The following is a 24,865-nucleotide window of genomic DNA, read 5'->3' as shown; positions in this document are numbered from 1 at the left end:
TTTCTCCAGGGAGCCCCAAGCGTGCCCTACGCCAGCCTCCCTTTTCAGCACAAAGCCTGCCGCTGCTCTGCGGGTCCCGTTGGCCACACAGCTGATGGCATGTCCAAAGCCTTTAACCCTGTGGGCCTCCCATTCTCTGTCTCTGCCCTGGGCTCAGCAGCACGTTCCCCTTCGGAAAGGCCCTACTGTGTGGACGTTGCTCTCTTGGGCACCAGCTCTTATGTCAATCATTTCCATGGCAACAACCAGGGAGCCGTGCTGTGACCTCCTCTCCATGCCCGGAAAGGTGAAGCCATATGCCCACAGACCCATAGCTGTGCAGAGCTGGCTTTCTGGGGGCTGGTCAGCCTTCCTTTCCCCACCTCCAGGCCTCGTGAGAGAGGGGGTGAGCTCCAAGTCACCGCTCTGTCTGCCTGGGGGCCTGGGCAGATGGGCCATTTGCAGAAAGGAGCTATAGACAAAGCCCAGGTACCTCCCCAGCGAAGGCGGCAGCCTCTGGGGCCTTGCCCCCTGCCTGGGCACGCCTTGGGGCAGGGGCCCAGCTGTCGGTTAGCCTATCCCCTCCCTCCCCCAGGACTCACTCATGTAAGAGCAGACTCAGGGGGCCGTGCAGGGGCTTGGGGGCTGGCAGGCTGGGTCCCTCGGGAGTGTATCCATAGCAACCAGCTCTCAGAGGAGTGGGTTCCTGTGGGGCCGAGGCGGCTGTCGGCTGGAGCATGAAGCATCGAGGTTTCCGCTTTGCCCTCTGTTTATGGGTAATAACAGCATCACCCCCACTCAGGGCCAGTGTGGGCAGACTCCCGCCCTCCAGCATCTCATGAGATCCTCAGGCGCCTTCCCCTGCTGGTGGGGCAGGCTGGGTGCCCTCACACCCCATTCTGCAGCTGGCTAAACAGCATCCCGTTTAGGGGGCTTGTCCAGGCCACACCAGCTTCCTGCCTCCCAGACCAGAACAATGCAGGCAGGTCTGGGGCGTTGAGCTGAACAGGGCGGCTCAGGCAATGGGCCCCAGAGGTGGCCTTCGTGGTATTAAAACCCCAGCTCCAGTACTCTCCAGCTATGCGGCTTTGGCAATTGCATTCACCTCTTGAAACTTCACTTTCTCCATCCCTAACATGGAGCTCACAGGTGATAGTGAGTAATCAGTGAGGTCCGGTGCAGAGGATGTTGGGCACATAATAGATGCTCAGTAAAAGCTGGTTGTGACCACAGTGATGGAAATTCCGCACTGATAATTTCCTGTGCTCCCTCCCTCTTCCATCCTTGCTTTTCTCTGGTGTTTTAGTTTCCTAGGCTGCTTCAGGTAAATACCATGAAATGGTTTGGCTTAAACAGCGGGAATTTATTTGCTTATGGGAAAATGTCCAAATCAAGACATCATCATGGTGATGCGTTCTTTGCGAAGACTGGCTGCCTGCGATCCTTGGCTCCTCTGCCACATGGCAAGGCACAGGGCAGCATTGATGTTCTCATCTTTGTCTTCTGGGTTTTGCTGATTTCAGCTTCTTGCTTCCATGGCTGAAATCAGAACTGGGCCTGGGACTCTGGGGTTTCCCGGGGAAGAGAAAAAAGGTAGGGAGCATGAAGGGAGACGCCACCGTGGAAGGCCTTGGAAGCCTCTGCCCCAGCCCATGCCCTGGTGCTTCAGATGGCAGCCTGTGGCCAGGGCTAAGGGGCCTTCCACGGACACCCAGGCAGAAAGAGAAGCCCGTGAATGAGCAGAAAGAGCCGGGAGTCTGTCTAGGGACCTGAGGCCTCTCTTGCAGGAACTCCTTTTAGGCTGTAACACCTACCTTCCTCAGTCCTCTCGACTGACCCCCTTAGCCATGTCCTGAGAAAGTAATGGTCCCAGCTGCCCAGCCTGGCCCTTTTGCTTTTACCACCTGGCTGGGGCAGCAGGGGTGGACTTGGGGAGCCGTTGGGTCCTGGGCTGGATGGCCCGGGCTAGAATCCCAGCCATGCTTCCATGGCTTTCTCTCTGTGTCTGAATTTCATTCTCTTGTAAAGGACTCTGGTAAGAGGATTGAGTTCCATCCTGAAAGAGGTAGCCACACCTGAACTGAAGCAGCCTCATCCGCAGGTCCTACTTACAATGGGTTTATGTCTATAGGAATGGATTAGATTTAAGAACATGTTTTTCTGGGGCACATACAGCTTCAAACCATATCTGGGGTGCCCTCCTTCTGTCTTGAGCCCCTCTAGGAGGTTGCTCAGAGCCGTGCTAGGGGAGGCAGCCCCTGGCCGCAGGCCCTGGAGCTCAGCTTTGGGGCTCCTGAGCTTGTCCCAGGCAAGGGGCTCCTGGCAGAGGGGGCTGTGAATGTGTCCTAGTGGGGCTGACGCTCCAGAGGAGCAGGGGCCTTTGGGGGACAGAGCAAGAAGGCAGATCGAGAGTAGGAGTTGAAGTAAGAGTTGGGGTGCAGCCAAGGTTAGGGGAGAAAGGAGATGTGGGTGAGAAGGGAATCCTCGCCTGCTTCTGCTGGGCCCATGGTGCACCAGCCTGCTCACTGCTCGGGGCCCTGGGCACCCCTGGTTTCCTGTGCAAGGTGGGGAGGGCCACCCTTGCATGGGGGTGCCTGAGGGGGTACCTGCCTTAGTGGTAACAAGTGCTAGTGAGCTTTGTGTGAGTCTTTGTGCCTGCTTGTGTGTGTGAGTATGCGTGTGTCTGAGTGCCTGTGTGGGAGCAGGTGTGTAACTCTGCACGGGAGTGCACGTGTGTACACTTTTGAGTCAGCATCTGTGTACATGGCCATGTGTGTTGGGAGTTCTTTGTGTTAGAAATTGTTTGTGCAACCAGGGGCGCAGTTGGGAATGCTGGGTGTGGAGGCGGGTTTAGTGAGAGTTGAGGCGGGTGTGATGAAGCTTGGACGTATGAGCCTGTGAGAGCGCGTGGCCCGTGAGATTCTCTGAGGTGTTGCAGCTGGGTGACTGTTGCAGTCAGCAGGTTGCTGTATTGTGTGGTTATGTTGGCTGAGGGTCTTGTGTGCCGATGGTGAGTTGGGGTGCATGTGAGTGTGAGTGCACATAGGTAAGCCTGCCTGAGTGTGTGTGTGCTCGTGTCATTCATGCCTGTGCATCCAGGAGTGAGTGTGTGTGTGTGTGTGTGTGTGTGTGCATGTGAACCCAAGGACCTCCCAGGCAGCAGTTCCCATCGCTGTCCCTGGGGAGTGCCCTGGGGTCCGTCTCTGCACCTGGAAGGACCCAGTGATGTGGCAGTCCCGTGCCTTACCTGAGGGGTGGCTACGTGGTGGAGGAGGGTTTGGGGTGGCCTCTCGTCCTGTCCCAGCCCCAGTGATTTCTCCCCAGCTGTGGCTGTAGCCTCACACAATCCCCTTGTCCCCACCCCTCACCTACAGGGCCTGGGCTGGTCTCGGAATGGAAGCTGGAGTGTGCATCATTCTTGCATTCATGCATTCATTCATCATTCCTTTAAACATCAAGTGCTCTTCCCCCTGCTGTGCGGAGTGGGGATGGGGAGGTGCGTGGGAGAGGGAATGGGAGACTTAACCGTGGGGCCGTTCCCCGGCCATTCCTCTCAATGACGGTGGACCTGGGCTTAAGCCTAGATGGGGGGGTTCTCTGTGGTCTGAGCACTTTGTCTGCCTGTGGTGCTGCTGGACTGTCTGGCCCAGGCCTGTCCTCTAGACTCACCCAGTTCCTCCTGGGACATTTCCATGCTCAGAGCCTGCTTCTGCCCTCCCTGAGAGGCCTGCACTGAGGACGCACTGGACCTGCTAGGTCTCTCAAAACATTGGGGGAAGGCCCCCTGGGCTTATTAGAGTGGACCCTGGAGCCTGTGCATGGAGCTGGCTTTTGGAACTGGAAGCTCCTGACACCAGCTTTTCCGGTTCAATCATTTGTTCAGTAAGCATTTTCTTTGCACAAGTAACAATCATAATAAAAGTTAAGTAAGTATATGGCACACGTGCAGGGCCAGGCCGTGTGCTAGGTGATGGGCTCCAAGATCCAAGTCTCTTTGTCCTTTCTGCTCTATTAGACCATTTTGCATTTATTGTTTTGCAATTTTGCTCATTCGTTCAACAAACACTTCTTAAGCACTTACTCTGTTCTTGCTGTGGGACTGCAAAGGTGGGTAAAACACACTCCAGGCTCTCCAGGTACTCCTGGTGAAGTGGGGGAAGGAGTTAAGTCAACTAGTGAAGATGGGTGGATGGATGGGTGGGCAGACAGAAGATGGGTTGATGGGGTTGAGCTTGCTGCAAGCAGGCCAGCCTCCCTTAGCTCCTCTGTGTGGTTCTGGCTTGTGCCCTCCCCTTGGGATGGGACAGCTTCCCCAGGTGCAGCCTGATACCTGCCCCCCGGGTTGGTAGAGCTGGATTCAGAGGGAGGTGGGAAGAGGATGGCCTCCAGAGACGTGGGTCGGGGCTACAGCCATTCTGGAAAACCCTGACCCAGGCTGCCCAGCGACTTTTGCTTTCTGCTCTTTCCCACTCCTGACTCTCTAATCTCTTTTCTCTTTGGTTCCCAAACAGAAAAAGACGTACCAGTGCATCAAGTGCCAGATGACCTTCGAGAATGAGAGAGAGATTCAAATCCACGTTGCCAACCATATGATCGGTAAGAGGCCACTGCCTCCCAGCCATGCTGGGGCCACACGTTAGAGGCTGAAATTTGCAGCTCCAATCATCACTCCACCAGCTTTGAGGGCAAAAGACGGAGTTGCTGCTGCTGTTTCTGTGACATTTCAAATGGGAGTAAAAACGTTGGGCTAGAGCGCCGGCTCCATCTGAGCCTTCTTGTCGCAGCTCCTCTCACATTATAATCAAACTTTTGACAATCGTGTTCCATTTCCGAGCATAAATTTCCCTCCATTTCTGAAAAGAAGTGCTTTCCAGTTGTCAAGCACTCAGGGGCAATTATGCTTCAATTTTGTATGTCATGACATTGCATAGATTTAACTGCTCACAGTTCCCCACTAAACGTGGAGAATTCCTCAGAGTTATTTTGGTACTTTCCCTGTTCCTCTACAAGTGGTATTAGACTTTGGAAAATTCAGCCGTTGTAGAAGGGGATCTTTCCAAGTGCCTGGAGTATTCCTACTTGGTGCCCGGTAGCCAGGGAAGGTGTGGGTTTTTTCTGGTGTAGGTAGGTGTGGTCTCCCTGGCAGCAGGGACTGCCCTTGTGGTAAGGGAGGGCACAGCTGGTGTTCTGATGAGCTTGGAGGTTCCCAGGGTAGGGACTGGCCTGGAGGCTGGTGGGTTTGGAGGTGAGGGTCCTGGAGAGCCCCTGGCATCCTGGCACCCTGGGCCTTTGGTGGAAGCGTGACCACCTTCTCCAAGATCCGTGCTGTTTGAGCTGTGAGTTTTCAGTCGTGTGTTAACACCCCAATCTTCTTCCTCTAACATCTTTTCTCAGCATCATAACAACAGTTGTGCCAACAGAGTACTGTTTTGCAAAATCCTCTAGTGCATGCGTTCAGAGAAATGCACTTGCGGGTGCCCACTCCATGGATTCCGTGAACCGAACTCACCTGGGTAACCGGGACCCAGATCGATGAGCCGACCTTTGCAAGCATCCCGGAAGCTCCCCTCTTAGCTCCCTCCCTGGCGCTCCCCACGCTGGCAGAGTAATCATTACCCTGGTGTGTAACAGCTTAGGTTGTTGTGACTTTATGTGACTGGAATCAAACAGTCTCTGCTCATTTGTGCCTGGTGTCTTCCGCCCATTCATAGGACTGCCTGCCGTTGCAGTTTGTCCCTTCTCGTTGTTGCATAATATTCCATTGCGTGGTCATACCTCCATTTATTTGTTCTACTCTTGATTTCTGCTTTGAACTTATTTCTGGGAGTGCTGCTACGGACACTCTTGTCCTTGTCTTTTAGTGAACATATGTATGTAATTTTTAATGGGCTCTTTCCTAGGAGTGGAATGGACGAGATCTGTGTGTTGTCAGTATTAGCAGATATTGACATATTGGGTTCTCAAGGTGGCTGGATGCCGTTATGTTCCCACGGGTGGTGTGTGGGAGTTTTGGTTGCTCCACATCTTTGCGACCATCAACATTTTACAGATAAAGCAGTGGCCAGGGCCTCTTTTTAGGTGAATTTGTGCTCAGGGCTGGTGGCTTGGGCCCGCTGTCTCAGCTCTACCCCCTGCATCTGGACGGCCTCTCCCACCAGCGACGTGGAGTGGGTCCTCGGGAGGTGCTGACTCTGATTGGGTGGGGGTGGGTGGTGGGGTTCACTCAAGCAGCAAGTGAAGAAGAGGGGCTGGGAGGGCAGGCGGGGGGCCCTGAGAGTTTGACCTGACAGAGAGATTGGTGGCTTTTTAATTTCTGCTGTTTGAAAGGCCCCTGCCGAAGTATAAGAAGGAAACCTACCCTGTCAGTCATCGGCTGCTGAGAGGGCTTTCAAAGGAGTGTCAAGGAGGTGAAGATGAAGATATCTAAAAATGTTTGCATTTGTAGCAGGTGCTATGCACGCTCCTGTTTGTAAGCACAGAGGGCGAGAGCCGGCTAATTGGACCGCGGTGGTTTCAAAGGTGTCTTCTCCACCCCCTCCCTCCTCCCTCCCACCTTTTCTTTTGTGCTGAGCCCAGAAGCTGTGTGTCCTCAGGCAGAGGGTGAGAGGTTGCTCTAAACTAGGGGGAAATAGGGACAAGGGTCTGACAGGCCCTGGGGCCTCGTATGAGTGGAGGGTCAGACTTCCTTGGCAAGATGGCCTGTCTGGAGGCTGGACAGGGCCCCTGATCTGAGTCTGCTGTGCAGGGCTGTGAGCTGGCCTGGTTCCCAGGACACAGAGGAGTTACAGGCCTGGGGAGCAGGCAGTAAGAAGCCTGAGATTGCAGTCCAGGTGAGACGTTTATGCAACTGCAGAAAGGCCCCTAGGTAGGGTCTGGGCACCTGGTCATGGCATGGGTGGGGACTCCTGTAGGTACAGAACCCCTCTCACTTTAACCTGCCTGACCTCATGAGCCCTTCCTCATGAGCCCTTCCTATCAGAGGGCCTTGGTTGAAGATCTACTACGTGCAGAGAGCTCTGCTGGTTCCAGAGAGCTTACAGCATTCCACAGAAGACACTGCAGTGCACAATGATGGTGAGGGGAGGTCGCAGTTGAGAAGGATGATAGCAGATGTCAGCGACTGAGCCCGTACTACTGGCCAGGTGCTTTATGTAGGTGCTACTTCTCCTTCTTACTGATGAGCAGCCTGAGGCTTAGAGAGATTAAATGATTTACCAGTTCTTATGTCCAGGAACGAGCAGAGATAGTGCCCAAACAAAAGCTACTGTGTTTGGAGCTGCCGCCAGGGCCTATGGTGGGTGAGATCCAGGCCTACTCTCAGGGGTTCCGTGTCCATGGGGAAGGTAGAAGGCATCCAGGTAAGTGCAGTGCGGTGATGTCAATCCTCTCGGAGTGAGGACCACTAGATTTGATAGATCCTTCAGAAAGGCCTGGGTCTTGAAGGGTGAATAGGAGTTTTCTCTGTGGTGGGTCCATTTCTGACAAGGAAATCCAGTCTCCTGAGAACAAGGCCTCTCTGAGGGCTCAGTGGCTGGTAAGGAGGAGGATGTGTTATTGTTAGGCTGTGAAGAGGAGGGGAGCACTTCTGAGGTAGGCTCAGAAGCAGGAGCAGAGGAGGTGAGCTTGGGGTGCCAGGCAGAGGTTGAACCAGCTGTCATGGAGGTACCCCATGCTGCAGTGTCATTGGCAGTCAGGGCAGAGTGGTGTTTTGGGGCCAGGCCATAATGGGTCTTAAATGCTGGATGAAGGGATTCAGCCTTGGTGTAGGGTCCAAACCTGGGGACCCCTTGGCATATTTTTCTGCAGGTGTTTTATTTGGCTTCTCTTGAATAACTGAGGTGGCTGCAAGGGGCTCACCTTCCCACGTGGCATAACTGGCTGCAGCCCTGCAGCAGTGTTCCCTCTAGACAGGGTCTGTGCTCCCAGCACCAAGATCTCCACTAAGCCCCATTGTTTTATGGGGGCAGGTTGGTTCATCTGTGTCCTGGCCTGGTCCCTATGAGCCCGAGTGGGCAGCTGACCGATAGGGAGCCTAAGAGGGTCTTAGAGCAGGGGGTGGGCTGGACAGAACTCAGTGCTTTAGGAAGATTAATCTGGCTTCAGTGTTGGGGAGAACAAGATGGGACGAGAATGGAGACCACTTGGTCTGGGGCTGGGGGGCTGGGGCAGGAAGAGAAGAGAAGAGGGGGTTGGCATCACCTATTTTGGCTTTTTTGGGGGGTGATGGTAGGGGTAGGGTACAAATAGGAGAGAGTGGGCACTGGGGCCCTGCTTTGAGGGTGGCTCAGCAGGCCCAGCCAAGACTGTTGGGGACCAGATTCCCTGTGGACAGCATCCCCTGCTAAACAGTCTGAGCCCAGACTGGCCGCCTGGAACTGGCGGGGTTAAAAGTTTCCCTTAGTGGCACCAGGGGATTTGGCCAGTACTGCTCAGCTTGGCAGGCCTCCTCATAAACTCGGGGCACAGGGGGTCTGAGGCAGGCCCCCCCAGGGACCAGAACTGCTGGAAGCTGCCCCTGGGGAACGGTGGAGGAGGCTTTTTGTAGCAGGGGCCCCCTGCGAGGCTCTGCAGCCTCGAGACCCTGGCAGTTAGGATGACTCAGGGATGTCTCCTTGGAAACATTTTCCCAGCACCCCTCTCCCTGCTGTTGCTGGGGTGGGAGTGACTTGGAACTGAGAGAAAGGCGAGGGTCTTTTGAAACCTTTTCAGCAGCAGGGGCTCCTTTGAATCCTCCCCCTCCCCCCCACCCCCCTCCCCCGACACACACCCACAGAGAGAACAAGGCCCCTCCTTCCCTGGGCCTCCCCTAGCTTTTGAATGGTTTTAGCCCCCCCACCCCCGCCCCAGCAGGCACATCAAAAACTTGGAGCAGTCCCACAGCTCTGTCTGAGGTCTCCTGCTGCCCCTTCCCCACGTCCCACTGCTCCCCTGCCCCCCAGACTCTGGGAGGGTGGCCCCCCTCTTTCCCCCCTGCAGAAAATGGCTCTGCAGGGGGCCCCTACCCCAGGCTCCTGGGGGCCTGCAGAGGGAGGGCTGAAGGAAGGCCCGTGGGGGGGCCTGGCCCAGAGGCTCTCCCGTCCCCACCCACATGGCCGACCGCGGGAAAGGGAGGAGTTCTCCACCGTCCCACGTACGTTCAAGGCATGTGCGCTGCCCTCTGAGAGCATCAACCCAGCCCTGGCCGGGTAGGGGGGGCCCTGCATCGGGAGACCCCGAGGCTGTGGTTTGCCTGTGGCCAGCCCTCCTCTCGGTTCCCATTAGCTGGGCCTGGGCTGGAAGATGGTCTGAGAACTTGTCCTTGAAATGGCAGACTTTCTGTGACCAAGGTTGGGCCCCAAGGGTCTGACTCAGCCTCCAGGCCCCGTGTGTCCTTACTCAGGGCCTTGCGGACCCCCGGGGGAGCCACGGGAGGGTCACGCTGGGAGGAGGCAGCCCTCTGGGAATCTGTCAGGAACGTTTGCCCTCGGTGTCCTTGGGAAGTGTGGACTGGCTAGCGGGCAGCCAGGCCGGAGTAGGCCTGTTCCTGCAGGACCTTAGCCACTCGGGGGCACGGCAGCCCCTTTCCCTGGGTGCCTGTTAAGGGCCGGGCTTTGCTGTCCAGGGTGAAGAAATGGAGGGGGGACTGAAGGTCAGTCTCTCCCACCTCCTGCTCGCGCCATTAAATGCCCCCGGGGCTGGGCTCCTTCGTCCTTATCTGCCCTCAGCAGGATGCCCTGGTCCACCTGGAAGTCTGTGGGCATGGGGACTTTCTTGGAGCTTCCAGGAGAGGGTGTGTGTGTGTGTGTGTGTGTGTGTGTACGTACGAGAGAGACAGAGACAGAGACAAACACACACAGAAACTCACCTTCCATATCTTTAGGGAGCACATCCCTGGAGGTGTGTTGCAAGCTACCTTGCAGACCCAGGACCCCCTGCCCCCCTCTTTCTCCTGCTGCTTGGGACCCCGAAGCCCTGCTGAAGGTCCAACGTGTAGCCTTTCAGGGGGGAAGCCATCCCTGCTCCAAGGAGAAGGTCTGGAGTGGAAGTTGGTGTCTCACCTTCTCACCAGGGAGATACAGAGACCCTCAAAATATACCTGAAGAGGAAATCACATGAAAAGGAAAAGAAGCGAGTTTCCTGTTTACTTTCTGCCTGGCACACATGTTGCTGAATGGTGCTAGGTGAGGCTCCTAGAGAGTGGTGCATTTGGTTCAGGTAACACCAGACCCAAAGCATCTGTCTAACCTAATATGTGATAAAAATGTCTCCCTCTCCCCTGGAGATCGTGTTTCAAGCTCTCAAACTGTTCTGACAGAATAACAAGCCTGTATGAAGAGCCTATAACCCAATTCTTTTTTTTATTGCAAAATCCCCAAACTAAAGTGTAGTCACTTCGCACAGGGAACCGGCCCGATGGACTTGGTTTCCCTGACTTTGAATCCCATTGGTCGGTTCAAGGGGCAGTTGATCGAATACTTTGGTTGATAGGGAACCCATCAGTTCTCAATTTTAAAAGAGTGGAAATTTTCTTGTTTTCTGAATTTCTTGTGTGTGCATGTTTCAAGAGGGGGATAGGCCTCTGTGAGTGGTGTTAGGTTAGGGGAACGGGGAAGGGCACTGCAACTAGAGCTGTGGAGGCTGTGTCGCCCCTTCCAACATGGCTTCCGGAGAACCGCCCCTTCTGGACGTCACCTGACCCCCTTGCTTAAAAGCTGCCCACGCCATCACCCAGGTGCTGACTCACCTCCCTCCATCTTGGATTTGGTGAGGTCAGGCCGGGAGTGCAGAAATAAAGCCGCCCGCTTTAAATTTCCTGGTCTACTTTCCTGCTTTCTCACTCTTTCGCTTCCTAAACCTTTCAGGTGGGTTTCCTTTAATAGTAACCTCATGCTTTCTGTTCCATAATGCTATTAAGATCCTCTGTGCACTTCTAAGGAAACCCTAGCCCAGGTGAGGTGATGGTAACTTCAAAGGACAATTTCAACATAACGTCACAAGTCTAAGAGAGGGGAAGTAAGAGGACTGGTATCTTGTCCAATCTGGGCATTCTAGGAAAGCTTTCTGGAGGAGGTGACATCCAATTGAGGTCTTAGAAAATGAGAAGTAGGGTTGGAAGGACATTCCAGGCACAGAGAACAGCATAAGTCCAGTCATAGAGAAGCTGTGGATGTGGAGAAACTATTGACAATTCATTCTCGTTCCAGAATAAATTGTGAGGTGGGAGATGGGTGGATCCAGAAAAGATGGTGTGATAGAGTCAGTGAGAGAAGATGTTGATTTGGAGAGTGTGGGTTGGAGAAAGACATTTAAAGGCAAAACCAGCAGGATTTGGAAATTAAGTGGCTATGGGAGGAAGGATAACTCTGAGGTGTCAGAGTTTATGGTGACAGGTGGATGATGATATCTCACTAGAAGAAGAGCTGTTGGGGCCTGGCAAGTAAGAAGATGTTGCTGCTAAGAATCCCCTAATGAGGCTTCCTAAGTCCCAGGCTGTCTTATCAATATCTGCACCTGCTCTCCCACTCAGCCCTTACAAGAACCCGATGAGGGGTGCATGCTGATTATCCCCATTGGTACATGGGGAAGTTGAGGTGACTTGTCCAATGTCACTAGGTTACAGGGTGGGGATTTGAACTCAGGCAGTGTGACTCAGGCTCTTAGCCCCTGCGCCTGAAGCCTCAGCAAAAGCGCTTGAGCTGCCTTTGGGATGCCCATGGGACAGGTGAGTGATGACATCTAGCTGACAGTTGGACACATGAGCTCAGGAGAAAGGCCCGGGCTGGAGGAGCAGGTTGGGAGCTCCGGCACAGCTGATGATGGCAGCCTGGGCTTCTCGGGTGGTAAGGAGTGAGATGCCTGGTGCCCACAGGGTGTGGAGAGCCACAGAGTGGCCCGCGGGTTGCGTGGGTGGGCTGGGGGTGGTGAGGGCCTGCTGGATTTGCAACGAGAGGCCACTGGTATTCCGGGCATGCGCGGTCAGTGGGGTCAGAAGAGGAGTGAGTTGAGGGGTGGTGTAGGCTCCTGTTTCCATGTTCTTAGACTGGGAAGGGAGGATGAAAAGCAGGAGCTGGAGGGGTTACAGGGTCACAGGAAGGTTTTGTTATTTCAGGAGGGAGAGACCAGACTGTCTGAGGAGGGAGTCAGCTGAGAGGGGAAGAAGAAGGGTGAAAGCGAGAGAGGGGAGGACACAGCGATGGAGCCATCCTGGGGCAGGGTGGGGGGAGGGGGGCTAGGACCAGTCCCTAAGCATGTCCTTTCTCCTCTTGAGCTCCCCTTGCCATGGGTTGGCGACCTGGATTGGTGATTTGAATTTGTCCAGTGCTCTTTGTGGTTCGTTTGGCTGCTTGAGAGCAGCTGGTTTGTGAACATTTCCCTTGCATCTGTGTCTGGAGGTGACCAGCTTCATTGGAGTGAAGGCAGGAAACGTGGTCCTGTGGCCAGGGGTGGCCCAGGGGTGGCCCAGGGGTTCAGGCTCTTCTGCCCTGAGCACCCAAGAGGTGTTAGAGCCCCACGTTAGGCTTCCAACACCCAGCCGAGGGCTCCCTTCCTCCACTGCCTGCCAGCCCTTGAGTCCCTGGGACCCTCTTCCGACTACAGACCCCTCCCCTGGAGGAGTCAGAGTGCCTCTCACTGGCTGACCAGTGAGCCTAGGCCATTCTCATGGGTGCCCTGCCTGGGGCAATGCCCAGCTTACCGAGGTGGAGAAACTGAGGCATTGGGAGAAGGGAAGTGATTTCTGAAGACTCCCATTGACTCATGAGCCTGCGTTGGAGTGAGAATCCAAGGTCACTGGTGGGAGCATTTTCTAAGCAGAGAATCTTCCAGGACATTACTGATTTTATTTTATCCGAGAGATCTGTATTAAGCACCAATAGTTTGCTCAGTCTGCTGTAGACCATGGGTGCGAATATTCATGAGAAATAGAGTGCACACACACAGAATGCAGCATGCCACTAAGACAGCAAACCACAGTGGTTAAAAACACAGGTTCTGCAGTCAGAGGGCTCCCAGCTCATGACTGTGTCACTTTATGGCTAAGTCATTACACGTGTGTATGCTTCTGCTCCTCATCTATAAAAAGCCACCATCTTAACAGTGCATGCTGGGTTAGGCAGGACTCTTTTGATGGAAACTTTGAAACCCAAAGCACACTAGCAAAAGCATTAAGGAAAAGCATTTATTTTTAGCTCAGGTGATTGAAAAGTCCAGAGATACATTGGGTATTCTGGCTTCAGGCATGGCTGGATCCAGGAGTTTCAGCAAGGTCCTCACCAAACTCTCTCCTGTCTCTCAGCTCTGCTTTCCTCTTTGTTGCCCTCGTTGCCAGGCAGCCTCCACCAGGTGCAAGGTGAGTGCTAGTAGCTCTTGGCACAGCAGTCCCAACAGAGAGGGGTGCATGCTTCCTCACTAGTTGCAAAGGTCCCAGGACCAGTGCTCACTGGCCTCAAGAGGGTCACGAAGCTGCCCATGCAGTGGTTATTGTAGCTAGGGAAGTGGAACAGGTTGTTGAAGCAGTGCCAGCCCCTTCTGCTAATGTTGGGCATGGTGAGGGTCTACTTAAAGAGAAGGAAAACATCTGTTTCCACAAGAAGGGGATCAGCAAAAGCATAGAGGGTCCTCACACTTCTGTGAAAAATGGAAAATGCCCAGCGCATTGCCTGGCACATAAGGTTTTTCAGTAGCTATTATTAATAGTATAATGTAGTCTCTGTGGCAAGGACTAATTAAATATAATGATAAGATGATGTTAATGATTATGGAGTCCTTATTTAGAGAGGACAAATCGAGCCCCTGTGGCCATGCTAGACCTACACCCCAGGTGCCAGTTCACGGCAGCTCACAGGTTGCTGCTGAGGGCTTCCTGGAGGAAGAAGACTGGATTCTGCCTTTGTCAAGCCTCAGAGGGACTGTGCCCGCAGGACAGGCCCAGGAGGAGTAGCTTTGTTCATTTATCCCTCCATCATTCCACACTTCTTCTCTTCCTTGAACACGTGCTGTGGACCAGGTGCTGTTCCAAGTGTGGGTGCCCCAGCGAGCTGCCAACGATCCCAGAGCTCAGAATCCAGTGCGGGGAGCAGTTGGGTGTTCAACGGGAAACAAATTAAAGAAATAAATCCAGGTGGCTTAGAGTAGGGAGATGTGCCGTGGAGAAGCTGAGGGCAGGTCGTGGGTGTGTGGAGCAGTGTCAGCCCAGGTGACCGGCAGCGGCCGCCCTGGCCATGGGCTACAAGCCGAGCGGAGAGGCAGGTGCATTTCTGTGTTCGCTGCAATCGGTGCTGCCCACTGACCTGGACTCTAGAGCCTGCTGGTGTATGCATCCCTTCCCTGCAGTTAGGGGGTTCCTGTGGGGGGTCTGTGTGTGTGAGCAGATCATGATGGGGTGCTGAGGGGCCGGCCCGGGGCTCCTCGGAGGCTCATTGTGCCTAGAGCTCCCCTTACAGGCAGGCAGTCAGACCGCCTCCCAGTCCGGGGCAGCACCTTGAAATTCAGGCATCCTCTCTTCTGACCTTTTTCTAGATTCTGCTCACATCACCCCACTCAGCCTCATTTTGCCAGCAAAGATTCAGAAAACCCAGCAGCTTGGGACCTGGAGGCCTCCCCAGCTCAGGTGTGCCCTCCCCTCGCGGCCCCTGCCCCATGCCACTGCCGAGACCCAGGTGTCCTTGTGTCCCTCTGACATACCTTTGCCTGCACCCTGGCCCCTTTCCTGAATCTTTCTTGGATTTTCCCTGTGTCCACCTTGCCTCTTTCTCCAGTGTGCCCTTCCAGGGGTCTAAGCTGGCTGGATGCCAAAATTCCCAGGTGGGAGGGGAGTAGGGGCTTCAGCCCACACCCCCCTCCGGCTTCAGCCTCCATCTGTCCTGTCCTTCCCTCCTAGGGCCTCTAGATTTAGCAAATAAAAGCATAGGATGCCCAGCTACATTTGAATTTCAAATCAACAGCAACAAAGAGTTTTTTTTTTAAGTATAAGTATGTCCGATGCGATATCAGAGACATACTTATATTAAAAATTTACCTGTTGTCTCTCTGAAATCGAAGTTTAACTGGGCCTCCTGTATTTTATCTGGCATCCCTCCTCCCTCCCTGCAGCCTCCATGCCTCCAGCCAGTTACCTTGGGGGAGAACTGTGGTGCTCCCTCACCTGCTTTTTGTAAAAAAGCTCTCTTCACGGGGCTTTGTTCATCTTAATGAAATTTTAAACTGTTTTCAAAAATTAAAGTTTTTATTTTGGCATAACTGTAGATTCTCTGGCAGGTTCACAGAGAGACCCCATGGGCGCTTTACCCAGCACAACTGTAATTCAATTTCACAACCCTGGATATGGATGCAGGACTTTTCACCCCTCAGGGGCGTCCTGAGGACCTTTTAGAGCCTTGTCCCGTTCCCTCCCACCTCCATCCCTTCCCTCTGCCCTCGCAGCCGCTAAGGTGTTCTCCATTTCTATAATTTTGCCACTGCCAGAATGCTGTAGAATGTGACCATGCGATTGTGAAAACCTTGTGTCTGATGCTTCTTTTATCCAGGGTATGGGCAGATGAGTAAAAAATTAAGGATGAAAGAAATGAATAATAGGGGGCCAGATAAGGGGTAAAAAAATTGGGTAGATTGAAATACTAGTGGCCAATGAGAGGGAGGGATATGGGGTATGGGATGTATGAGTTTTTTCTTTTTATTTCTTTTTCTGGAGTGATGTAAATGTTCTAAACATGATCATGGTGATGAAGACACAACTATGTGATGATATTGTGAGTCACTGATTGTACACGTGGATGAACTGTATGTGTGTGACGTGATCTCAATAAAAATATTTTCAAAAAAGAACAACTGCAACAAAAAGAATGTTGTATAAGTGGAATTATACCTCAGTTTTCATTTCTTTGGGATCAATGCCCAGTTGAGCAATTGCTGGGGCCGAGAGTCCTTTCATGTCTGGTTTTGTAAGAAATGACCAGATTGTTTTCCAGAGTGTGCTGTACCCTTTTACTTTTCCAGCAGCAGTGGACAAGTGATCAACTTTCTTCACACCCTTGCCAGCATTTGGTGTTGTCACTATTTTTATTTTAGCCAGTCTGACAGGTATAAGGGTGTATTTCATTGTGGTTTTAATTTGTATTTCCTTAATGATTAATCATGTTGACATCTTTTCATGGGCTTATGTGTCACCTGTTTATCCTCTTTGGTGAAATGTCTTTTCATTTCCTTTGCCCTTTTGGGATTGAATTTTTTTCTTTTTTTAACTTTTGTATTGGGTGAGTTCCTTACATTCTAGATATTAGTCCTTTGTCAGATAATGCAGTTTGTAAATATTTTGTCCCAGCCTGTAGCTTGTCTTTTCCTCTCCTGCCCAGGGACTTTTTCAGAGAAAGCATTTTAAAAATTGATGCAGTCCAATTTACCAATTTTTCCTGTTTTGGGGGCCTAGCCCTACATCCCAAAGAATCTTTTTTTTTTTTTCTAGAGTTTTGTATTTTACTTTTCACATATAAGTCCATGATCTATTTTGAGTTAATTTTTGTATAAGGTGTGAGGCTTGGATTGAGATTCATTTTTTTGCCTGTGTGTGTCTACTCTAGCACCATTTGTTGAAGGCTGCCCTTCCTCCATTGAATTCCTGTTGCACCTTTGTCAAAATCGGTTGGGCATCTTTGATCTGTGTCTCTCCTTCTGCTGGTCCCACACAGTCTTTATTACTGTAGCTGTATGGTAAATCTTGAAATCAGGTAAACTGTTTCTCCTTTCTAATTGTTCTTTTTCAAAATTACATTGGCTATTCAAGTTCTTATGCCTTTCCATACAAATTTTGGAATAATCTCATTTATATCTTCAAAAATTCTTGCTGAGATTTTTATAGAAGTTGCATTAAATCTGTATATCAATGTGGGGAGAATTGGCATTTTCACTATGTTGAATCTTCCAATCCATAAAGACAATATTTCACTCCTTTCGTTTAGATCTTCTTTGATTTCTTTCATCTGTGCTTTGTAGTTTTCAACTTTCAAGTCCTGTGCTTGTTTTGTTAGATCTGTGTCTAAAATTTCATTTTTTAGCAATTATAAATTGTATTATATTTTGAATTTTGTTGTCCACATGTTCATTGTTGAAGTAGAAATACAGCTGGGTTTTTTTTTGTATGCTGTGTGGCGGGGGCAGCATTTCATTCTTTTTCCATGTGAGTATCCCATTATTGCAGCACCATTTGTTGACGTTTTTGTTTGTTAGTTTACTTGTTTCCTTTTTTTTGTGAAGTGCATGGACCAGGAATTGAACCCAGGTCTCCCACATGGCAGGCGAGAATTCTACCACTGAACTACCCTCACACTCCCTACAGTGGATTTTTGATGGTTATCCTGTATCCTTTGACCTTCCTTAAGTCACTTACTAGTTCTAATTGTTTTTTTTTTTTTTTTGGTATTTTCCTTGAATTTTCTACATAGACAATCATGACATCTGATTATGGGACAAAATAGGGACAATTTTGTTGCTTCCTTTCTAATCTATATGAATTTATTTCCTTTTCTTGCCTTATTGCGCTGGCTAGAACTTCCAGTACCATATTGATTGAGAGGGGTGAGAAAGAAGAAGAGCATTTAGCTTTTCACAGTTAAGTATAGATTGTAATTTTTTGTGGATGTACCTTACCAATTTGAGGAACTTCTCCTCCACTCCTAAACTTTCTAAGACTTTTTTTTTTTTATCATAAATGGATGTTGAATTTTGTTAAATGTTTTTTTCTGAATCTATTGATTGGCTATGTGATTATTTTCTTTTGTCTGCTAATATGAATTGTTATGCTTTTCAAATATTGAAGCAGCATTATATCCCTGAAATAAACCCTACCTGGTCATGGCATATAATTCTTTCATAGATTATTGAATTCTGTTTATCACTATTCTTTTAAGAGTGTGAAGACATTGGTCTATAGCTTTATCATTTTGTACTGTCTTTGTAAGGTTTTGGAGTCAGGACAATAATAGTTTTATAAGATGAATTGGGAAATGTTCCCTCCTCTTTTATTTTCTGACAGATTGTGTAGAATTGATATTAATTACAAACGTCAAATTCAATATCCATAATAGTTATAGGGCTAAATTGTTTAATATTTGGTTATATTTAGACCATTTATACATAATGTAATTTTTGATAGGTTAGGTCTTAAGTCTGCCTTTTGTTTGTTGGTTCTTTCTGTTTTTATTTCTCTTTCTTTTTCCTGCCTTCCTGTGGATTATTTGGACTTTTTTTTAGAATTCCATTTTGGTTTATCTATTTTAAAGATATCTATTTGCATAGCTTTTTAGTGGTTGCTCTACGTAGTACATTCTATATACGTGACTCATCTGAGTCTACTTGTGTCATCATTTTATCAGTTTGAGTGAAGTGCAGAAACCTTACTTCTCTTTTCATTCTTTGCCTTACCCCATTTATAATATAATTGTTTAAAATATTTCCTTTACGTACATTTGGAACCACATCAGACAGTGTTGAAATTTTTACTTCAACTTTATAATATAATTTAGAAATCTCAAGAGGAAAAGAAAGCCTCTTGTATTTACTCATATTTTTGCTTACTAGGTTCTTTCTTACTTCCTGATGTTCCAGCATCCCTCCTGGTATCATTTATTTTCTGTTTATAGAAATTGCTTTATTCTTTTAGGGTAGGTCTGTTGGTGACAAATTCTCTTAATTTTCCTTCATTAAAGAATGTCTCAATTCCCCTTCATTCCTGAAGGATATTTTTCACTGCATATAGGATTCTGGATTGACAGCTCTTTTCTTTTAGCACTTGAGAAATGTTGTGCCACTTCCTTCTGGCCACCATGGTTTTGGATAAAAAGTCTGCTGTCATTCAAATTTGTTTTCTCCTGTAAGTGATGCGTCATTTCCTTTGTCTTTAGTGTTCAGAAGTTTGAACATGATATGTCTTGGTGTGGATTTCTTTAGATTTATTGTTTTTGAGGTTTGTTCAGCTTCTTAAATCTATTGGTTTATGTCATTTGCCCAATTTGGGAATTTTTCCATTTTTAATCTTTTGAGTCCTTTTTCAGTCCTGCCCTCATTCTGTTTTCTTTCTGGGACTCTGACGACACGGGGTTAGATCTTTTGTTACAGTCAATAGGTCCCTGAGGTTCTGTTCATTTTTAATTCTCAGTCTTTTTGCTCTCCTGTTCAGATTGGGTAGTTTCTATTGTTCTATTCTCTAGTGCATGGATTCTTTCCTCTATCTCCTCCCTGTCCTGTTCATCCCATCCATTGAGGTGGTTTTTTCATTATTATTACATTTTTCATTTCCTAAAATTTCCACTCTGCTCTTCTTTATATCCTCTATTCTTTTTCTGAGACATTCAGTTTTTCCATTAGTTTGAAGTGTGCTCATAATCATTCATGGACGTATTTTTATGATGGCTCCTTTAAAATCCTTATCAGATGGTTCTAACATCTCTGTCATCCCAGTGTTAACATCTAATTATTGTCATTTTTCATTTGGTTTGAGATTTTCCTGGTTCTTGGTATGACAAGTGATTTTGTATTGAAAGGTTTACATTTTACATGTTCTGTAATGAGACTCTGTAAATCTTATTTAAACCTTCTGTTTTAGCAGGTTTTCTTTGACAGTACTTCTCTGAGTGCCTCGTTCCTGCTCCCCACATGGCCCGCACTGACAGCAGGAAAGTGGGTATGGGTGCCTTGCTACTGTTGGGTGGGAGTGGGGTTCCAGGTTTTCTCTATGGTCTCCACTGACACCAGGAGAAGTGGTCTCATTACTGCCCAGCAGGGGTGGAAGTCTTCGCTCCCTACTGACACCACCCCAGCAGGGTGTCAGGAGAGGACTGGGTACCTTGCAAGGCTGGATTCTCAGCTCCCCACTTGGCCTTTGCTGGTGGGAATAGGGATGGGGCCACAGTTTTTTCTGGGTGTTTGGCAGGCGTAGAGTGGTTGTTATCTAAATGTTTTCTGTCTTGTCAGAGCGCTGCATTCTTAGTCCTTTTGCTCAAGAGAGCAGGTTTTGTTGGGAATTTTTGTGTCCTGTCTGTTGGCATTTCCAGGCTCTCAGTTTCTTTAGCACCAATTCTTGGATATATGAGGCAAACAGAAAACCTAGGGGAACTCACCACCATGCTGTTTCTTGGGTCTAGAGGTACCTAGCCTGTTTGCCTTCTTCTCTCCATCTTTCAGAATCTTTTTATGTTTGTTTTGTATATAACATTCAGGGTTTTTAGTTGGACTTAGCAGGGGGAATAGGGAAAAGTATGTTCAGGGAAGAAGCCTGGAAGCTGGGTAGATTTTTCAGAGATGCCTGGAAAACATTGCTTTACTCCATAGCAATTGCTGGGCTACTTTGTTGGGCACAAGGGCTTGTGGGGAAAGCACTAGGACTTTTGGGGTTTGTAGCTCAGACCTAAGGCTGGGACGCTCCTTCCTCTGTCTCCTCATCTTCCTTAGCAAGGGGAGGGACGAAAGGCTGGAGAAGGCTGGGGGTGGACTCTGACCCATTTGACTGTGGCAGTTGTCAATCAAGCCCAACAGAACCCCACGTAAAAGCTGATGCTAATGATACCTTGTCCTTGCTTCCAGCATTTCTTTTTATGTTTTCCCTCTAATGATCTTTCTTAGTCTAACTTTTATCCCCCGAGTAGCTGATGAGGTGGACCAGCTGGGGTAGGGCCCTGACTCATACCTGTTAGTCACACTGATGGAGAGATCCAGGAGCTGGGAAAAGGAGAGCAGTGATTGGTTCTTGGGGCCCAGGGAAAGACACAGTGATGCAAATCAGTGGGGTAGCGGACCAGCAGCTCCCATGAGAATTGGAAGGTGGGCAGACAGGAATTTGACTGGCCCTGTTGTTTGGTCCTTTCAAAGGAGGACAGCTCTTGCACAAACCTTATTTTGTCACCTGAGCCTTCTGAGCCCCTCCCTCAGTCCTGCTGCTGGGGTATCAGGAAGCTGGAGTGGAATTGTAGCCCTTGGCCTGACTAATAAAGTGGAGATGTTTATGAGATGGTGAAGCAAATAAAAACATGACAGATTGTTTTCAAAGCATCAAATGTAAATTGTCAACACGAACATATTTCTGGACCTAACAGTTGAATGTGTGAATTAATTATGGACTATTAAGAAGCAGAATAATCCTTAGTTTCAGATGACTCAATCTTGCCACCCAAGCCTTTCACTCTGGGAAGAGGATTACACTGAGTGCTCTCTTAAAGTTTTAGGGTCTGCTAGAAATGCAAGAAACATCAGCACCAACGTGGCTTTCCGCAGCTTCTTTGTTTTTGGTCATCTGTCCCCAGAATCATGGTGAGGGTTAGAGTCCCATTGAATGTTAGTATGTGCGATAAAGAACCTGTAGCTTTAGGAAAAATGGTTTCTACCAATAACGCAAATGCTTAAAAGATGCTGGGGTTTATGTCCTCAGCTCAGCCTGAGCCCAGTTTACCTTCCTTTGCCCACTTTGTCTGAATTGTATGGTCTGGTCACCCACACAAGACTGCAGTGAGCCAGGAAAGGCACCTTTCGCATGTGCAGGAGCTGCAGAAACCCTTCCACAGGCGAGATTTTCATGAAGGATTTCTAATAGAACTATGTATTTCTTAAAAAAAAAAAGGAGCTCAGCTATCACCTGCGTGAAGGGCTAAAACTGTCTCAGCATGTTCCTTCAAGATCTGTTTTACTGGGGAAAAAAAAAAAAAGAAAAAAGATTTAACATCTCGCTGTAAAATATCTTAGGGCTTTTATCTGCAGCCGCGGAACTGGAATTGGGTTCGCCTCTCGGGCTCTATCTTCGGCTCCCTGGGCCAGTTCATCTCTTTCTCCTGGTGATCTGCAGGTAGCTTTTGCTCCCTGCGAAAGTTCCCAGCATGCGCCCTACTTGGGTTCAAATGGCCTTGGCATACTTTGCACAATTTCTGCTTCTCTACTTGGATTCTTGGGAAATTTTGTATCTGGAATAGCAGGAGAAGGGGCAAAAAAAGTATAAATAAAAAGACTGTTAAAATGCAAACCCTCCACCCCTCTCCCCCTGGCCCTGTGATCAGATGTGGCCAGTCGGAGGCTGGCTGGGCACCAGTGCCAGGGTGTGTGGTACAGGGCTGACATTTCGCTGGCATGCATGGTATAGCTGGGCTGCTTGTTACGGTATTGAAAGACTCCCTAACTCTCTTGGCCCCCTCATCACCGGTCTGCCCTGTGGTCTGGACCTTGGGTCCTGCACCCAAAATCGTAACTCCCAGTCCATCAGAGGGCCACTGATTGGTGGTGACCCAGGTGCACTAGCTATGAAACCTTTTGCCTATCAACCCTTCTTGTTATCATATTTTTTTACTCATTCTCTGCCTCTATCTGAATTCTCTTCACATGCTTGACATGATGCTGCTTGCCTCCATCTTAAACTGGCTTCTCTTGGTTTGGTCTGATTTCTTCATGCCAGGTCCCTTCTAGGCCTGTCCCCACCGCAATTCCCATTTTATGTGGCATGGATGAGCTTTGCAGGTGCTTCTCCTGCTGTGCAAGAGAGGATCCTAATGAGGACTCGATATTGCTTTTATTCTGGTCCCATCAAGATGGGCCTTGCCTGTAGGAAGTTTGTTCCTGTTTATCCTTCTGCATTTTCTGTTCTGTTTACAACTTTGGATGATAGTTGCTTGGTTTTCCCCGACAATTTGATTGCTGCTATGACAACAGTGCTGGCGTGCTGGCTGCACACATCCTCAGCTGTGATCGCAGCCCCTCTGCTTTCCCCCTGTTCTGAACAGCACTGCCCCCCTTCCTGGCACCCCCCCCCCCCCACTCCCTGAGTGACATGGGTCTCGGCATTTTGCTGGTGTTTTTCATGGGCCCCCCATTACCACGGAGAGGTTGGGGAAACACCTTGAGGGGAATCCACTCCTTGTGTTTTCGGCACGAGGCCATTTTGGAAGTTTTGTCATTAGCACGTCTTTCCTGAGATTCACAGTCTGGCGGCCTCTGTTAAGCAGCGAGCTGAAAACTGACACTTGTCAGTCAACCCCCGTGTTGAGCTTCTGCTGCTGATCGGTGGCTTCTTTCTTTCAGTGCCTGCGCTGGCTTCAAGTGGCCTCTAGTTTTCAGCCTGGCAATGGAGCAACAAGGGAAGTGTCTGCAGGCAGGCGTCTCGTCTCAGCCCCTCGGTCTTCCAGGGTTGCTGTCGAGGTGGAGGCTTCGTTGATTTAAAAAAATATCTTATTTCCACCGAGAGAGAGCCTGCTCTCCTGTTTCAGAGGTGGGCCCGAGCGAGAATCTGCTGTTTTCTGTCCATTCTGGGAATGGAAGGAGGTAGGACAGGCTCAGGTCTGCTTTAGGAGGACAAGCTGGAGACACCTCTTTGTAATGACATCTCAGAGGGCGTGGCTGCTCTGCTGAGGCCAAGGAGATCAGCGCTGAAGCTCCCTTGGCGAGCTTCTGGATTCACTGGCTGTTTTCCTTAGCAGGATGCTGTGGCTCAGAGAGGGGCTGACACCTGCCCCAGGTTGCAGCGAGGGATGCAAACCAGGCCTCCTCAGGTCCACACGCCATCTCTTCACCCACTCATTACACCCCTGCCAACCATGCGCTTTACCTGCATCATTGCATCCATTTGTTTCAACAAACGAAAGTCCCAAACTAACTCTTGAGTGAGAGGTCTGTGCAGTTGGCAAGCACTCTGCCTCTCACCCTTGGGATTTGTCATCAGGGAAGTTGGGGACATGCTGGGCTGTAAGGCACCTCCTTGGGGTGGCCCCAGAGCTTGGGGGTCATTGGAGCTGGGATTTTGGATTAGGGTTTGGACCCAGGGCCAGGACTGTTTCTGGAGCCTATCACTCCCTCAGCAAGGGGAGAGAGCAATGGGTGCTGGGCACTGGAGTCCTCAAACCAAACTGGGCTGTGCCGAGGGTCAAATACTGATACTAATAACGTCTCGTCCCTGCTTCCAGTAGGTTGGTTTTGGTTTTGTTTTCTGTTGTTCTTTCATGTTCCGACTTTGTCCTCCTAGAAATTGGTGGGGTGCATAAGCTGCTGGGGGGCAGAGTACGGGGGAAAGGGTCCTGCTTTCCTTTAAGCAGGCAGTGCAATGCTGTGAGACCTGGGAGCCTGTGGACGTGGGGTATGTCTGGTGTTTGTTGGTCAGGCAGAGGGATGTGGCCATGTGGTAGCTGAGGTCCAGGAATGGGAGAACAATCTTAGATGAAAACACCAGAGGGGTGGACTTGAGGTTGGGAAGGAGAGAGGACTGGCAGAGATTTGACTGGCCAAGCCTGCATGTCTCTCAAGGGAGCCGAGCCCTTGCACAGCCCCAATGTGCCCCCTTGCTGGTACAGTAACAGTGTGACTTAGGAGCCCTCCTGGGGGGAATCAGTTATTGAACTATAGCATCAGAACCACAGATCACTGGTGTGCAAACTGCAATCTGAGGAACTTGGGCATTGCAAACAGGTGTCGTCTGTGGGCTGTCCAGGTCGGGGGAGGCCCAGAGGCTGAGCTTGGGGGCTGAGAGCAGCTCTATTCTGTTGTTTTGTAAATTGGTGTTTTATGTAAAAATTTCACCCAAACAACCTCTCTACCCTGGATCACTGTGTCCTCTACCGCCTGTTACTGGTGGTGTGTGTCAGGCCTGACCTGGTGGGGGATGCTGGGTTGCCTTCAGACCTCTGGGAGCCCCAGCTGGTCACCCAGGTAAGCGAAGCTGTCTCCCAGCTTGTGGGGAGACCTGCTGGGGTGTCAGTGGCGGTCTGTGCTTCCAGAGGCCAGGGCTGAGGGTCAGTGGTGAGGGGCCTGGTGCCCAGGCCACGGCGTTCCGCTGCCACCCTGCTTCCTTCCTGCCAGTATGATGCATATTCTCTGACCTGCTTTTTTTTGCTCGCCCACTGTCACAATCCAGATTTCCTGGCAGCTCAGATATCGGTATAATAAAGAGAAA

General features: G+C 50.0%; 1 protein-coding gene across 5 annotated transcripts in view; it reads left to right on the top strand.

Annotated features, from left to right (window-relative positions):
• ZNF423 (zinc finger protein 423) overlaps window positions 1-24,865 on the top strand; it is a 324,971-nt gene that overhangs the window by 201,461 nt on the left and 98,645 nt on the right. For all 5 annotated transcript variants that reach the window (XM_077132358.1, XM_077132361.1, XM_077132357.1 and 2 more), the window contains one exon: window positions 4,491-4,575. In XM_077132358.1, coding sequence (XP_076988473.1) covers window positions 4,491-4,575 — 85 coding nt within the window. The remainder of the gene's footprint in view (window positions 1-4,490; window positions 4,576-24,865) is intronic.

This window comes from Tamandua tetradactyla, chromosome 16 (genome assembly GCF_023851605.1).
Source record: "Tamandua tetradactyla isolate mTamTet1 chromosome 16, mTamTet1.pri, whole genome shotgun sequence".
Classification (NCBI taxonomy): Eukaryota; Metazoa; Chordata; class Mammalia; order Pilosa; family Myrmecophagidae; genus Tamandua; species Tamandua tetradactyla.
This window is presented reverse-complemented; position numbering and strand designations above follow the sequence as displayed.